At 44.4% G+C, this 16,973-nt stretch overlaps 1 protein-coding gene across 1 annotated transcript in view; it reads left to right on the top strand.

The window, feature by feature from the left end:
• Positions 1-16,973, top strand: part of AOX1 (aldehyde oxidase 1) — a 57,441-nt gene that overhangs the window by 34,643 nt on the left and 5,825 nt on the right. Inside the window, exons 16-23 of the mRNA XM_028121698.2 lie at positions 61-147; positions 955-1,146; positions 2,846-3,073; positions 8,275-8,370; positions 10,705-10,833; positions 11,548-11,622; positions 13,052-13,104; positions 14,322-14,436. Coding sequence (XP_027977499.2) covers positions 61-147; positions 955-1,146; positions 2,846-3,073; positions 8,275-8,370; positions 10,705-10,833; positions 11,548-11,622; positions 13,052-13,104; positions 14,322-14,436 — 975 coding nt within the window. The remainder of the gene's footprint in view (positions 1-60; positions 148-954; positions 1,147-2,845; positions 3,074-8,274; positions 8,371-10,704; positions 10,834-11,547; positions 11,623-13,051; positions 13,105-14,321; positions 14,437-16,973) is intronic.

Here is a 16,973-nt window from a genome sequence, read left to right as displayed (position 1 = left end):
TAAAATGTAGAGAGACATCATCCCCCGCACCAGCATTAAAGATCAGTTCTCTTTTCCTAGGCTGGGTTCATGAACGATGGCAGAATCTTGGCCCTGGATATGGAGCATTATGGCAATGGAGGCGCCTCCCTGGATGAGTCATTACTTGTAAGTGCTTTAAGAAGCAAGTTCACATTCTGGAAAGTATTACATAAAATGATATAATTCAGAAGCTGTTCAATAGTTAAATAATATTTTAATAAATAAATAAAGATCCACATTGCAGGGATAGCCATGTGTTACTTACACATACAGAGATACTGGCTAAGTCTGTGTCTGTATGTTATCTCCATGTTTCCCGTACTTAGAGCTTTTTTCCCAAATGCAAGCATTAGACCTCAACCACGGCTCTATTGATATTCTGGCCTGGATCATTCTTTGTTGTGGGGCTGTCTTGTGCATGGTAGGATGTCAGGCAGCATTCTTGGCCTGTATGACTAGATGTCAGTGGCACAGTACCTTCTGGTCTCTGACAACCAAAAGTGTCTCTGGACATTACCAGGGAAGACAGAGGACAAAATCACCCCTGGTTGAGAACCAGTGCGTTAGACCAAATACCAAAACATTTTTTTTCATGCTCTGTAGGATATTTTATTCATTACATTCTGTAGACCCAGTGTTTAGAGCCTATGAATGCCTCACAGTCTTTGGCAGATGTCTGAAACCTGGGAAAAAAATACATTAGCCCTAAAATATGAAAATAAAAAATGATGATTTCAAAAAAATTATTCAAATCCTTAAAAATGTTTTTATAACAAAAATTCTTTTAATTTAAGACATGGGTCTATTCTAGCATGTTTGATGTGATGTAGAGAGGGTTGGTCATTTCCTGCCTGGTTTTGGTCCTAGGTCTCAGGAGGGCAAAATAGGTATGGAAGGATGAGAATCTGATCACACCAACTCTGGCTTTCCCAGGTGTTGGAAATGGGACTTCTGAAAATGGAAAATGCTTACAAGTTTCCCAACCTACGCTGCCGGGCGTGGATGTGCAGAACCAACCTTCCATCCAACACAGCTTTGCGTGGCTTTGGCTTTCCTCAGGCGGGGCTCATCACTGAGTCTTGTATCACCGAAGTGGCAGCCCAGTGTGGTTTGGCCCCTGAGAAGGTACGGCTAAACTAGTTTCTCACACACAAAACATCAGGCTCCAGAGCAGGGAGGACCATTGGGGGTCATTCAGGTTGAGGAGTTTGGATCCAGAGGGGCTAAATGATGTGCCCGAGGTAACCCAGCTAACTAGTTAAGACAGAGCCTGGACTCCAAAGTTCAGTGACCCTACTCAGGCTCTTTCCCAAAAATCCTGGAGACAGAGGATATTGAAGAGGGAGCTTTGGATTCCAGCTCATTCAGTGAGAACTCTCCTTCGGCCAGGGATATAATTGCTGCCACCGAGTCTGTCAAGCCCTTCTTTTTTCTGCTTCCTGAACGTCTCAGGCAGCTGTCAGAATGTTTCAGTCATTTCAGTTACTAAAATAGTTTCCTTTCTGTTCCTTAAGTCTCGGTCCCAGTTTCATTCATTAACAAGCTCTGTGCCCCCCACCCCACCCCCATGCCTCTTGCACTCAGAATCCTGGAGCCGAGTTAGGGTGGGGAGACACGGCGTGCGTCCCCCACCCCCCCTCCCGGCTCTGTGCCTTCTGCTTTGCTGTTGGGGCAGAGAGGGAGAGGAGGACCAGAGGAAACAGCCTCTGCCCAGCAAGCTCTCGGCCCCTCCTTGCTGAGATGTGGCCACTTTTCAAGTATGTTCCTGTGGGCTCCATTTGTGCTAGCTCTCTCACAAATGGACAGCCTCTGTGAGGGTGGGTTGCATTGCCAGCCGCCCTGAGCTGGCACCTCTGGCAGGTTTCCTCATGCCTCTGCCCCATGCTGCAGTGAACCTTGGAAAGCCTCAGTCCCCACTTCATCTGCCTTCTTCTTTCCATTCGATGTTAGAATCGGTGGCCCTAGGCGGGAGCCATTTCCTTTATGTTTCTTGAACTCCTGGGGGTCCCTGCTCTTCCCTTCTGGTCGTCTCAGCACAGCCTCCTTCCCAGATATGCTGGTGCCTTTGGTAGCATAGGGAGAATTAGATAATGACCTCCTTCCACCCCTGGGGAAGTTGGAGCAGAAAACAGCCACCCTTAAAAAAACACCGCCTTCCCTGGGGCACCTGATGGCTCAGCGGGTTAAGCATCTGACTCTTGGTTTCAGTTCAGGTCATGATCTCAGGGTTGAGCGATCGAGCCCCAAGTCAGGCTTCGTACTCAGCACAGAGTCTGCTTGAGATGCTCTCTCTCCCTCCCTCTGCCCATCCTGCTCGTGCTCGCTTGCTCGCTCACTGTCTCTTTCTCTCTCTCATAAATCTTAAAAAAAGAATCTTCATTTGTTCTTCATCCTAGTTATCTGTTTAAACATAACCGATAACTAGGATGAGCAGTCTTGTCTTGCCACAGCTGAACAATCCAAATTGTGTAGATCATGTAGCCTGGAAGTTAAATTCAGGATTACCTTTCAACAGATGTTCACAAATGCAACTAGAATTAGAGGAGTCTACAGTGTACCAGGACTATACTGAGTTATATAAGAAATATAATGAAAGGATGCCTCCCTTTGAACTTATACCAGAGCAGCATAGAAAGCCTGTTAAGTGCTAACATATTAGATAGAGGCTTCAGGTAGAGAAGGCTTCAGGAAGGGCTTCAACAAGGAGTAAGTGGAACTCAGTTTGGGCCTGATGGGATGAGCAGAACTTGACTAGGAAGACAGTGGATGGACAACACTACATCTGTTGCCTTGCCTCCCGTTTTGATCTCCTTTTCTTTTATAGGTCCGAATGATAAACATGTACAAGGAAATTGATCAGACACCCTACAAACAAGAGATTAATGCCAAGAACCTGATTCAGTGTTGGAAAGAATGTATGGCCATGTCTTCCTACTCCCTGAGGAAAGAGGTTGTGGAAAAATTCAACTCAGAGAATTATTGGAAGAAAAAAGGGTTGGCCATGGTACCCCTGAAGTTTCCTGTTGGCCTTGGCTCAGTTGCTATGGGTCAGGTCAGTTCTCCAAACAGACCAATCAGAAGGTGTTGGGGAGACTTTCTGTGAAGGTGAATTAGCCATAGGCTTGCAATGCCTGTTTGTAAGCCTTCCCCAGAGCTGTCCTCCATCAAGCTAGCTTTCTCCAGAGGAGATAAGAGCTCCTTTGCAGGAATCCCCAGGGTTAGTGACAAGCATTCTTGCTGGGAAATCGGGAGACATGGTATCTGCTTTTGGTCCTGGCATTAAGCAACTGAGTCAACTTGCTGTGGGCCCAGACCACTCAAGTTTGAAGTAAGATGGTGGGATGGATGCCTGCCAGCGCTCCTCTTGCAGCCCCTCTGTGCTGCAGTGTCACTGGACCATGAAATAGAGATGAGAAGCTGCACGGCATTTGGCTTCTGGAGGGTGGGATAAACTAAACCCAGAAGAGTAACTTAAATAATTTTTTAAAACAGAATTTTAGAAATTTGCTCACTTCTTAGCTGTTAAAAATGTGAAGAAATTTGTTCTTGTAGTTTCTTCCGTTGATCATTCCCTGCTTGTTTTTGTTTGCCACATCCCACTTGCTGCATGCATCTGCCCCCTCGTTCTTGACTGAGACGTACCCGAACAGCTGGTGGTCTGTGGGACCCTTGTAATCTGCGTTCCTACACGTACGTCTGCGTATGCGCACATGTATGTACAGAAGGCGGCGGAGCCCTCAAAACTGTGGCCACTCCCCTCTGCAGAATTCACACCTTTCCCTGAGCTATGAAGAAGGAATGGCAGGTGCTTTGAGTGATGACAGATGAGGGGCAAATGGGGGCGGAGCTGTGGGGAGTGCTAGTAAGTGCGCTGTGTGCAGAGGGAGGGGAGGGGGAGGCCAAAACAAAAGGGCAGGAAGCGTCTTCCTCCATCCCTGTGCTGACCCGTCCACCTGACCATCCTGGCTCAGCTTTGGCATGATCCTGAGAATATTCCACGCTCGGTTAGACCAGTGGTGGCTCCAAGGAACATCGTAACAATACCAGTCGTGGTCTCTTGTGCAGCCCTCCCATTCCTCGCCTGTTTGTGACAGCAGAAACGACACAGAGATGTTTAGTCCTCTGCACACAATTTACCCCTACGAGGGAGACAGTCAGGAGGCTGTGCGCGAGGAATAAAGATTGTTCAGAAGGAGGGGAGAGGACAAAACCACCATTAGGAGAGTGTTAGTGAGCAGTGAATCTTGGTTTGGGGGTTAGACTGATTAGTGAGCAGCTGACGAAGACGTGAGTCTGGTCAATCTGTCCCTGAGCAGACCAGCCAGGACCCCTGGGTAAAAGAATCCCTGTTGTTTACAGACCTACTGGCAACCCCAGGGCGTAACTGTGGTAGATGTGGTAGGGTGTCTCTATTTAACTGTTGCCCTTACCCAACATCTGGTCTCCACAGTAGACCAGACCTGGCCCATTTCCCGTATCAGAAATTTCTCAAAAATTTTTTATCTAAGAAATAATGATAATTACTGAGCACCCCTTTTAGATTTTGTCTCATTCAACCCCCAGGACAACCTATAAGATTTGTAGCATCATTTAGTGGTGAGGAAACCGAGGCTTCAAGAGCTAAAATAACTTGCCTAAAGCCCCACATCTAGAGCGTGGGGGGGGGGGGCGGCTAGGGCTGGAGATTTGTGTCTGAGAGGATCCAGGAGCAGTGTTTTCTCAGCTCCATCAAGCTGCCTCTCCGTGGCACCATTTGGAGGGAACTGAGGTGGGATTCAGCTCAGCTGGGAGGAAACCAGACCACAGCCAGCAGTACGACTTCATTCTCAGACCACCAGCCCTACCCATCTTCCCCGGAGACCAGTGGCCATGCTGGAAACACTGGTGTGGGGCCGGATCGAGGAGTCCGATCAGTCAAGCTGCTCCCTGGAAGCCATGTGCCAAAAGGTGATCCCGAAGCAAACCAAACAGAGGAGGGAAAGAACTAGGAAGGATATTAGAAGGCCCAAGGCTGGGGGATTCGTAATGCCCCACTTCACCTTCGTTGGGTAGGTATGATTCTGTTTTATAGAAGGAGAACCTGAAGCCCATAGGTATTCATTCTCTGGCCCAAGGACATCCAGCTATTAAGCCACAGAACATGAGGAGTGGACTTTGAGATGGTCTGGTCACATGTCTTCATCATCCCGTGCCATCTCCCTGAGCAGGGGCAGCCCTTGTGCCTTCGACAGCTGTGGGGCTCACGCATACCTCCCCTCCGATGTATTTAAGGACTAGCGCCGGGACATGGAAGAGCAGACAAGACCTAATTAAACTCTGCATCCCCAGTACCTTAGCATGGTGCCCGACACAGGGTGGAAACTCAAATGCTCCAGTGCCTGAGACATTTTGGGAATCTGTGGAACACAAGCAAACTGCTCACCAACCCTGGCAGCCCCTGCTGGATGATTTAGATTTCACAGACTAGGTCCCCGATTTGTGTCGGAGAACCATCTGTTCTCATGCTCCAGTCGTGCCGATTTCACAGATGAAGCTTTGCAGAATTTTGCTTTGTGGCAGTAACAATGGACCCTCCGGTGGTGCCACTTAACTGAACCAAATTTGATATTTTCAGTGCCCCGAGGGGATGGCAGCAGCACAGGGAACAAATTCCTCAGCAGTCCCACGCGGGCCGAGCCCCGTGGCCAGCAGGGTCACGCCATGGAGGAACTGCACAAGCCACTGTGATTGTGGCTCTGGTGCATGTGGCAGCTACAAATTCCCACAAGCAACTTCTGAATTGCTTGCAGAGCCAAGGAGGCCAATACAGACTTTAAAAGTTCAGAAACAGATCAAATCTTTATGCTGTTGTAAACTCGTTTATCAGACTTTTATTGGGCACTTACTATGTGTGAGATACTATGTTGCATTCCAAGGATGCCTTAGGACATGGCCCTTCCTTTCAGGGGGCTTCCATTCTAGCAGAGAGCAATAAAGTGGTGGAGAATGGAGCCCGGAGCAGCCCTTGCAGCCATCCCTGGGCATCTGATGAGCAGCTGGGGCAGCCAGCACTAGGCTCTCTGTAGGGGATGCCACTCCCTAGCTTTACTGTTTTGAGAACAAATGGTCGGGATCACAAGATGATATCTCCAGGAGTGATGAGTGAACAAACAGTAAAACACTCTGCTCCATCCTCCCAAGGATCTTGGGCATGATTATCATGGCAACAATGCCTTCCTCAAGGTTCTAAGATTCTCCTTCAGGCTGAGAAAGGTTATCCCTATGTCCCTATTTGACCAATACATCCCTAGGGTACACCTGCTGGGGGTAACTTGAGCCCATTTTCACTGTCAGTGTCTTAGAAGCTTCTGTTTCACTGGAGTCATGTAAACCTTTGGGTACCAGTAAAGAGGCAGTCCTCCAAGTGTGGCTCATGGCCCACAAGTGGCAATAAAGGTCCTTCTGGTCATCAGAGAATCAATCAAGGAATGTAGTTCATTCCTTGGGTGTATCTGGTAATTGTCATGTGATTTCATTGACTTTCGCTTATAACCAGGGTTGTTTATTGGTAATCTGAGTAATGAAAGTTTACTAAAATTTTCGCTTCGTTGTATACCTATTAGCTTGTTACTAGAATTTTCTGAAGACCCTGCCTTTACAAATCCTAGATTTTTGTGCCATGCTGCCTACAAGCTTAGATATTAAGAAACTAGCTGACAGAGCTTTAAGTCACCCCTTGCTGGCCCAGACCACACCTATGAGGTTGGCATTTCCCAGTTGAACAACTACAGAAGTGTGCCTTGCAGGGCTTCCTGAACCACAGTGGAATCACTGGGGCATTTTCGCTAGGACCACATGCTGTTAATACTACTCTTACACTGGAGACGCAAAGTGAAAAGGCCGTCCTTGTTTTCTGCAGCCTCCTGGGATATCTTCATCCCCCTTAGTCTAGCATGGACAAAATTGCAAGAAGGCACATTGGTGTTGATTATAAAACATTTTTAGCTAGAGTCTGGATGTTTCTGATTACAGCAGCCTTTAATTCTGTGTTAGCAGTTTAGTTCTTTCTGGGTCCCTGTGGGGAGCTATACAGTTAGATAAGATTACTTCCAGGTTCCCTTCCAACTAAAGCCCTATAATTCTGTGCCAGGATAATTTGGGGTAGGCTTGGCTCATTTTGCAGCAAACAATGTCTGTCTGTCCCATATTACTTGGGTTTTTGTTTTTGCCTCTCTCTGTCATACCTACAACTATGGGATTATGTGTTCATGTAAACAATTCTCCCCTGCCCCAACCTATCTGCACTTAACTTGGCATTTTACAACTGACCCCCCCCCCCACAAAAAACCAAACCCCAAACCTAGATTGTTGTTCCACTCTGGATTAGGAGATCCTCAAATGTCCTTATGAGGAAATAGCATTTAAGGAGGGTCGTCCTGCCCCAGCCTCAAAGCCCCAGCACTGACCTGGCTCTGCTCAGTGTTCTCAGGGCACTGGGAAAAGTATGCGTATTTCAGCAGGAGATGAAAAGGAAGGGGTCATTCCCAGGGAAAATATTTTGTTTTATTTATTTATTTATTTATTTATTTATTTATTTATTTATTTTCATCTGGTACTTTTTAATACCTTCTAGAATAGACTGACAGTGCAGCACATATTTGGTTTTTGAGGACAGTTTTTATGCTGACATCTGGTTAACATTAAACTACTAAAGTAAGGGTTGGCAAATGACAGAGTGGGTCAGGTTCTGTCCATGGCCTGTTCTGTATGTCTTTGAGCTTAGAAGAGTTTATTACATGTTTTTCATTTTAATTCCAGTATAATTAACATACAGTGTTATATTAGCTTCAGGTGTACCATATAGTGATTTGACAATTCTTTGTTTGTTTGTTTGTTTGTTTTTTAAAGATTTTATTTATTTGAGAGAGAGCGAGAGAGAACACGAGCAGGAAGGGAGGGGAGAACACGGGGAGAGGGAGAAGCAGCCTCCCCGCTAAGCAGGGAGCTAGACTAGGGCTGAATCCAAGGATCCTGGGATCATAACCTGAGCCGAAGGCAGACACTCAACTGACTGATCCACCCAGGCACCCCCACTCACTCACTTTTTTACTTCTTTGCTTATTTCTTCACCTACTTATTTAATTTTTTTTATTGTTATGTTAGTGATTTGACAATTCTATACATTACTCTCCAGAGAAAATGTTTTAATTGATGAGACATGTGATAATATCAGTCCAAATGATCATGGAAACACTTGTCATCTCTTCTGGATAGGCTGCTGCCTTGGTTCACATTTACCTGGATGGGTCTGTGCTGGTGACTCACGGTGGGATCGAAATGGGCCAGGGCGTCCACACTAAAATGATTCAGGTAAGTATGCAACTAGTTGGATTAAGTTGGATGTGTGCTTGTAGCTGTGTGTATGAGAGAGAAACCAAGCATGTGTATTTTCTGTTCCAAAATGAAAAAGATATGAGATTTTAGCTTTGACAGCTTAAACCGTTAAGCTGTTAACAGAAACTGGGTAAACCAGCCGGTTTTGTAACTGAATGTCCTAAAAGAACGTGGCAGAAGAGTCTCAGGTTGTCTTATTGCTATAGAAGATTGTGTCTTTATTTGTTGCTTTCCTTTGGGTAAGCAGGTCTCTCCCACCATCTGCAAACAGAGCATTGCTTTGAAACCTTTTGTAAACCAAAATGGCATAAAGCAAAGATGTAATTATCATTAATTTATATGAAAATAGGGGTGCCTGGGTGGCTCAGTCAGTTAAGCGTCTGCCTTCAGCTCAGGTCATGATCCCAGGGTCCTGGGATGGAGCCCTGAATCAGGCACCTTGCTCGGTGGGGAGCCTGCTTCTCCCTCTCCCTCTGCCTGCTGCTCTGCCTATCTGTGCTCTCTATCGAAAAAAAAATTTATATGAAAATATTTTTGAGTCTTTCCAGACCCCCCAAAATTACCTCTCAATATTTTCTGATTTGCTGATGGACGCACAACATAAATGGAGATAAAGCACAGATGGTGACAGATGCAGTTCACAGCTCTGGCAGCTTGATGCTGAGATGCTGAGTGTGGCCCCGGGCAGGAGCTTGGGGTTCTGCTCTCCCTGCTGGGGGTGAGCGCTGCTTCTGCAGCCCTCTGCTGCCAAGCAAACACTGAACGCTATCTTGGCTCTTCACCTTTTTATTAAAAGTGAAAATCCTCTTCAGATTTATTTCAGTGAGCAAAAACAAGTACCAATGTAGGTGTTTTGTAAAAACCAAGAGACTCTCAAACTTTCACAAAGAGGGGGACACCAGTATTAACAAGTGAGTTGTCTTTTTTAAACCTTTGCTGGCTAATAAGATGTGTAGATGCTGATGTATTGCATTTCTCGCCCTTTTTAGGACTCGGAGCAATTGATAATATTAATCACATTGGATATTTCTAATCAAAGTCTACCTGTTTTTTGACTCATTCCCTTTAGATTAATTTTTAGGTACTGTTTCTGTTTTGTGAAGAATAGTAATATTAAAGATTTTAAAACATTTGGAAGGGGCAAAAAAAATTGTTAAAAAGACTCTGAACAGTTTCACCAGTTAGCAATAAGCACTGTTTTGAGGTCTGTCTTTCTTTTTTCATAAATTGCTAACATGCTGTTTATATAATTTTTTGTATCCTGTTTTTTTGTGTGTGTTTTATTTAAATTTCAGTTAGTTAACATACAGTTATATCAGTTTGACATACAGGGTAATATTAGTTTCAAGTATACAATATAGTGATTCAACAATTCCATATAACACCCAGTGCTCATCAGGACAAGTGCATCCTTAATCCCTGTCATCTATTTAACCCATCCGCCCCCTCCCCTCTGATAACCATCAGTTCTCTATAGTTAAAAGTGTGTTTCTTGGTTTGTCTCTCTCTCTCTTTTTTTCCCCTGTGCTTGTTTCTGTTTTTTTTTTGTTTTTTGTTTTTTTTTTCCCACCTATCTATCTGATATAGAGTGAGCACTTCCTCCTGTGGTTAAGAATTCTTTGCAATCATGCTTTTTAATGGCTGCTTGTGGATGTATGTATAATTTATTTAACCATCCCCAGTTGTTGAATACTTCAGTTAATATGTTTGTATGTAAACCTGTCATCAAATTAATGACTATTTTCTTAAAATAGATTTCCCGAAATGGGATTCCTGGGTCATAGAGTGTATCTTAAATCACGGACACTTATTACCAAATTGTTTTCCAGAAAGTATGCATTTCATTACACCACTAACCAACTTTATCCGTTATGGCTTTTTTAAAAACCTTAGATAATTTAATAGCTGTGAAGGATAATATCTCATTATTGCCTTGATTTGCATTTTTCTGATTATAGAGCCTTTGCTAGAATTTTGCAGAGTGAGGTGGTAGGAAAGGCCTCAAGGTGTTGATTTCATGAAGATGTGAAGCATCTCCTTCTGTGTTGACTTGGGGCCTTGCCTCCTTTTCCTGATGCTATTGCACATAAGAAAGTCAAAGAAACAAGAATGTGTGCTTAAGGTTTAGGGTCCAGACTAGCTATACAGGGTCTTTAGAAAAGAACTTTTTGTGGCTGGAGGAATTCATGGTTCTACCCGCCTGTCCCTGTTGCATGTATGGGGGCTCACACATGGGCTACTGTGTGGGTATATGCACAGGTCTGTGACTAAACAAAGTAATGTGAAAAGAATCTCTCCTCTAAAATTCAGGTGGTTAGTCGTGAATTAAGGATGCCAATGTCTAATATCCACCTGCGTGGGACAAGCACAGAAACTGTCCCTAACACAAACATCTCTGGAGGTTCCGTGGTGGCCGATCTCAACGGGCTGGCAGTAAAGGTAAAAATCATTGCCATGGCATCCAAATCATTAGCCCCACCAGGCCAGGAACATGGGTGGAGCTCAGAAGATGTTGAGATTTAATCCAGTTCTTACCTCCTTCTCACACCCTCCTGGTGAAAACCGTGCTTTCCCCCAGCGTCAGGCTCAGTACATGGTACAATAACCAGCTGCTCTCCTGAGCTGGAAATCCATCTCCTTTCCTCCCTCACTCCTGACATCTCATGGATCCTTCCATTCCACTCAGAAATATCTCTGTGTCTTTCGACATCCACTTTCTGGGAGTATCGCTGCTTGGATTCAGACTCCCACCTCTTGCCAGGACCATTACAAGGCTCCGTCTCTCCACTGGAGTTTTATTGCCTTTCACTCTGGCTTCATGTTGACAGAGTGAGCTTTCCCACAAAATAAAACTGACCACGCTGTGTTTAAAAACAGCGGTCGGGGGTTTGCCATCAGTTTTTCTGTTAAGTCCTGACTTCTTAGCATGGATTATAGGCCCCCCAATTTAGACGGTTCATCGTCAAGACCAACTCACACTTCAACCCCACCCCTGGGAAACCTTTCACATCGCCTCTTAAAGGGTCGGTCTCTACCTTCTCTGTGTCCTGTGGGCCTCCTAAACAAACTCTGTAATGACACATATCTTACGGTTTTGAAATTAGTGTTTGCCTGAAATTATGATAATAATTTTAATTAAAAAATAATCCCTAGGATGCTTGTCAGACTCTTCTAAAACGCCTTGAACCCATCATCAGCAAGAATCCTCAAGGCACCTGGAAGGATTGGGTGAGAATCACTGTTACTTTTGTGTTTTATGTTGGGGAAAAAAGGAGGGAGGAAAAATGTGTGAATTAAATATCAGTTGAAATGGCACTTTAAAAGGTACTACAGGTACATAACGATAAGTAGAGGCCTTTTGGCTCTCTGCACGTGGAAACGTTTTCATAATATGGTAGAGGAACTCTTGCATCTGGGAAAATTCTCCATTAGAGAGAAAGATTGTTTTTCTACCCAAAGCCCTTGTTTTTAAGCCAGAATGAATTAATGTTTCTTCCGATGGATCCCAGGTATTTTCTAGATAATAGCTGTAAGTCTCTTTGTTCTCCTTTGGGTCCCACCGTTCCTAAACGGAAAGCCAACACTACAATCCTTCTATAAAAGTAAAAAAATCACATAAGCACTCATTTAGAAATAGGAAACCAAGCCACTGGATATGTATTCAACCAGTAGTAGGCACTAAATGCAGTGGAAATTTCAGCTGCTTCCTTCGATGTACTTACAACCCCGTTGGCAGAGAAAACGCACATTCTGCAGTCAACTAGCACACTTTTAAAGTAATAGGTTATAAAGTACCAGATGGTGTGGAATGGATGTCAGTAAAAGCTGAGAGTGTGTGTCAGGCTGACTGAGGATGTCACATTAAAAGCATCGGTCAGGGGAAATAGCATTTGGGGAATCCTCCTTAGAAATGGGTCCTGCTCTTCCACAGAGTTAGGACTCATTCTGTAATTCATATTTGTGGGAGCTCTCAGTCCTTTTGGGGCATCTTTATTTCTGCTCTCTGCCCTGTGCTCTCCGAGCCAATGAAAGGCAGAGAGAGCTTGACTGAAGAGAGAGAACGTGCAAGACAGCCAGGCGTCTGCCCGCAGAGATGCTACCATTCAGCGTGCTTTCTTCTGCTGCACTCCTCACCTTTTCCTTTCTCGGACTTGGGGACGTGGACCTAACCCCCATTTTTCTGTCTATTAGTCAACTACGTGCACTGCAGAGTCAGGAGAACTTACCATGTCAGTGGTACAATGTACCAAAATTATGCCATTTTCCCAAGACCAATGAATACCTGGTACTAAAACTAAACACCCAGCCACCTCATTGTCTCCTGAAACATTCCCGGTGGATAAGCTGTCTTTCCAGAAGACTGAGTGAGGTTCTTCATCAGGAGAACACCTGTGGGCCGCTCTAGTCCTGACTACGCAAGGCAGTACGTACCTGGGCAGTCACGGGACGTCACAGGCCCCGAACATGTGCTGTTACTCACGGCAGTGATGGCAAGTGCTCGTGAGGGCAGAGAATGCAGAAAGGAATACCTTAATCTTGGTTCTTCCTGGTTATTAGTATTTAGATGAATTTCACCTAGAGCGAAACGAAGATTGAAGCCACAAACGATTCTTTCTTGAAACATCATCATCGCATCATCTTTGCTCTTATTTCCCAGGCACAAGCTGCTTTTGATGAAAGCGTTAGTCTTTCAGCTACTGGATACTTCAGGTAAAGAGTCCTTTCAATCACATGCTATGAAAAATAGCAGCTGTTGCTTGAGGAAGAGTTTCACTTCCATTTGCAATTTTGGAAAGAAATTGATTTGGGTGACCTTCTATTAACACACTGTTATATACAACATTTAGCTTCTAGTTAATCCAAATGCCCAGAGAGGCTTCTGTTGGGAAAAATAGGCACATAAAATAAAATACGGCTTGAGCTGATGATTTGAATCCTACTGAGCGGTACTGGAGGGTTCTCTGAGATTAGTGCTTAGAACCCACAGCAGTGGCTGATGTTTTGTTGAAAACTTAGCGTATCCTTAAGTTAAGAGACGAAGGTAAGAGGATGCAAATTAAACCCATAATAAGATAAACACCATTTCACACCTTCTAGATTGGCAAAAAAGAAGAAACATGACAATAAGCACGTTGTCAAGACGCTGAACAGTTGTCACTCACCTACTTTGGAAAATGATTATCAGATTATTTTAATGGAAAATGAAAGCCATCAGAGAACAGGGTGAATCAGAAAGTCTCAACTGATTTGTCATGCTGCTAGTTCTCCAGGGAGTCTCAGGGCACTGGTCGGCTATCAGGAGTAAGTGTGAGAAGCGTTTTGAACGGCCACCTCCAGGCCTAGGGAAGCAGAGGAGAGAAGGGGAGAAAGTGCGGGCAAGCTGCTGGCCTGCGCGTCTCTTACACCCTGACATCCATTTGGTGTCCTTGAGGAAGAGTGAGGAACAGAGCAGGCGTGGAGACCAGAGAAGTAGCAAAGAATGAGAGCCAGGGGCCTGATCTTGCAAACAGAAGGCTGAATCCTGGAGCCGGAAGGAAGACAAACAGGCGAATGTGCACCCTTGAAATAGTGTTTGGTCTAAAATGCAGGTGAAATTCCCCAAACCTGATGACAGTAGGATGACATGATTCAATATTAACGAAAAGTAATAGATCGGGTAATCACAGAGTGAGCACCTAACTTCCAGGCATAAGGAGTCATTCATTGGTGAGGAGCAATTGAATGTTTTTATCAGACAAAGCAAATTTAATAAGAAAGAAGTATATATTCATTCAACAGATTTATCGCACACACTACATGCTGGCACATCATTGTACAAGTACATGCAAACTGAACACAGCCTCTCATGGATCTGTTTAATCATCAGCGTCTGCAGTTAGGGGACTGAGTCACTTAACAACGCTCCTCAAGAATTCTGTTTCTTCCAGGGGCTATGAGTCAAACATGAACTGGGAGACAGGCGAAGGCCATCCTTTTGAATATTTTGTTTATGGAGCTGCCTGTTCCGAGGTTGAAATAGACTGCCTGACAGGCGCTCATAAGGTCAGTACCAATTGGGAAGGTCTTCAAGTTGTACCTCAGATACACCTAAATTCCACACATGACATCTGTCTGAGCACCGTAGGAGCACCATGTATTTGGCTAAGGATAGTTTCTCTGTGTTACCAGAAAAAAATTAGAAGCTCAGCAATTGCCTTGGTATTGTGGTTGCTTCCATGGAAAATGTCCGGCGGCCTCTTGTCTTTATTTTCCTGGCCTTTTTAAATGGAATCGGGAAAGAAACCACTTCAAGGAAGAAACACAGCTTAAAGAGAGCTTTCATGTAGACTGTTGGTCTAACCAGCAGTCCTGAACTCTTACATAAAATGCCATCATATGACATTTTTGAAGGATTTTGTAAGCATCCATAACCTGCTAACAAGCACCAAGGACCAATCCAGGGAAGTTAGTGGCCAGCTTTTGATATCTTTTATCTAGCTAGATCCTGCTTTTTAGATAGTTTAAGGGCATCCCTATGCTTTTAAGGGATGCAGTGAGGAGATACGCACAGTTTCTCTTTCTCTCTCTCTCTCTCACACACACACAGACACATGCACTTCTGTTTCAAGGAGAGTTTCTCCTCTTTTATCTGGGTCCTTGTGGGGACCCAGCTACAGTGAAGCTACTTACTGGCCACTGTTTATAATAATAAATGATCATTAATACATTCAATGGGACTGTGATACCCTCACAACTGTCATGTGAGAATCTGTCCCAAAACCTACCCAGAAGCAAGCTCAAGGTCTTTGTATTTCCCAACATACTTTGTGACTATATCTTGGATTATGATAAGATGTAAGTTTTCATTTAATAGGTCTCTGGCATGTATGTTTTTTAAAACTATAGTCAGCCTAATCTTTGAAACCGTATATGCCTTTATTGGACCTGCCTGGTAAAGTATCTGGTTTGTTCAGATTCTAAGCCAGACCAGACCACTTTTGAGGAATCTTGGACTGGGACAAAACAGTGATCGTTCTAAGCGTGGTTTTTGTGCTAGAGTAGCTGTCCTCTTTTAGTTCAGTAGAAAGTTCTCTCAGGCTGACTAATTTCTACATCACCTTCTCCCTCAAAGAAAAATTTGGTGAAAACCTAATCACTTGGGTTTTCTTTATCTGTATATGCCTTGGCCTTGTTAAGATCTTAGAACAAGGTAATAATTAGTATGAATAATTGGTATGAAATTCTAAGGTGTGTTCTTATAACTTAGTTGAACAATCTTAAGAGATGTGCTAAAAGGTCTTTTTATCAGATACATTCAAAAAAGCTAGGTCTGTAGCTCAGGTTAGGTATACCCCTAAGTAAAGGGCTATAATGTAACAAACATGCCACCAGGGGCCCTCCCTGGAGGCCTCTTGAGGCCTCTTTCTCAGTCATTCTCCTTATGTTATTAGAATTGTTCTTTTTTTTTTAAGATTTTATTTGAGGGAGAGAGAGAGAGAGAAACAGCATGAGAGGGGAGAGGGTCAGAAGGAGAAGCAGACTCCCCGCTGAGCCAGGAGCCCAACGTGGGACTCGATCCCAGGACTCCGGGATCATGACCTGAGCCGAAGGCAGTCGCTTAACCAACTGAGCCACCCAGGCGCCCCTAGAATTGTTCTTACTCCTACAAAATTTCCCTCACTTTGAACCTACATCTATTTATTACTTATCTATTGCTGGGTAACAAATTACTCTCAAGTTTGGCAGCTGAAAATAACAAATATTTATTAACCGACAGCATTTCACAAGGTTGCCGTCAAGCTGTCAAGGGGGACCGCAGTCCTCCCAAAGCTCCACAGTGGCTGGAAAATCTGATCCAAGCTCCATCACCTGCTTGTTGGCAGGAGGCCTCAGTTTCTCACTGGCTTTTGGTCAGAAGTTTCCATTCTTTAGCACAAGGACCTCTCTATGGGATGTCTCGGTGTCCTCAGGACACGCAAGCTGCCCCCAAACCCAGAGGGACTGATGCAAAGGAACAAGAGAGTGTGAGCAAGTGAGAGAGCACCCAGACAGTAGGCACAGTCCTTCATACCCTAACACCGGGGTGATGTGCTAGCACTTCCATATATCCTGTCTGTCGCACAAACTAACCCTGGGAGAGTGTGGGAGGGGACTCCATCAGGATGTGAACCCGGCATGCAGGGATCGTCATAGGCCACTTGGAGGCTGCCTACCGCAACCTAGAAATGCTCTCTTCAGCCCTAACAAAACACAGTGACAAACGAAAACTTTTACTAACACTGCAGACTTGAGAGCACCTCCCCTCACCAGTAATGGAGGCCATTGGTCTGCCAGAAGGCCAGCCTTGCTAAATGGTGTCACAGAGAACTTTACATTTCATAATGTCCTTAAAGAGGAAAGGTGTTTTATTATTTTATTGTAATAAAACATTCTGGATCACTCTCTAATTTTCTTAAGAAAAATGTTAGATGAAAGTCCCAAATCAAATAAGAAAACTCTTGGGTTTCCTTTGTTCCATTAATAGTTGTAAGTAGAATCTGTTTGTCATGGCAGAAGTCATTATGTCAAGTAAAAGAAGGTACAGACTTGCTGGAGAGCAA

This window comes from Eumetopias jubatus, unplaced genomic scaffold, assembly GCF_037043125.1.
Source record: "Eumetopias jubatus isolate StellerSeaLion01/CBP00866 unplaced genomic scaffold, mEumJub1_p1.0 scaffold_3, whole genome shotgun sequence".
Taxonomy (NCBI): Eukaryota; Metazoa; Chordata; class Mammalia; order Carnivora; family Otariidae; genus Eumetopias; species Eumetopias jubatus.
Note: the sequence above shows the minus strand (reverse complement) of the source record. Positions and strands in the feature narration are given on the sequence as shown.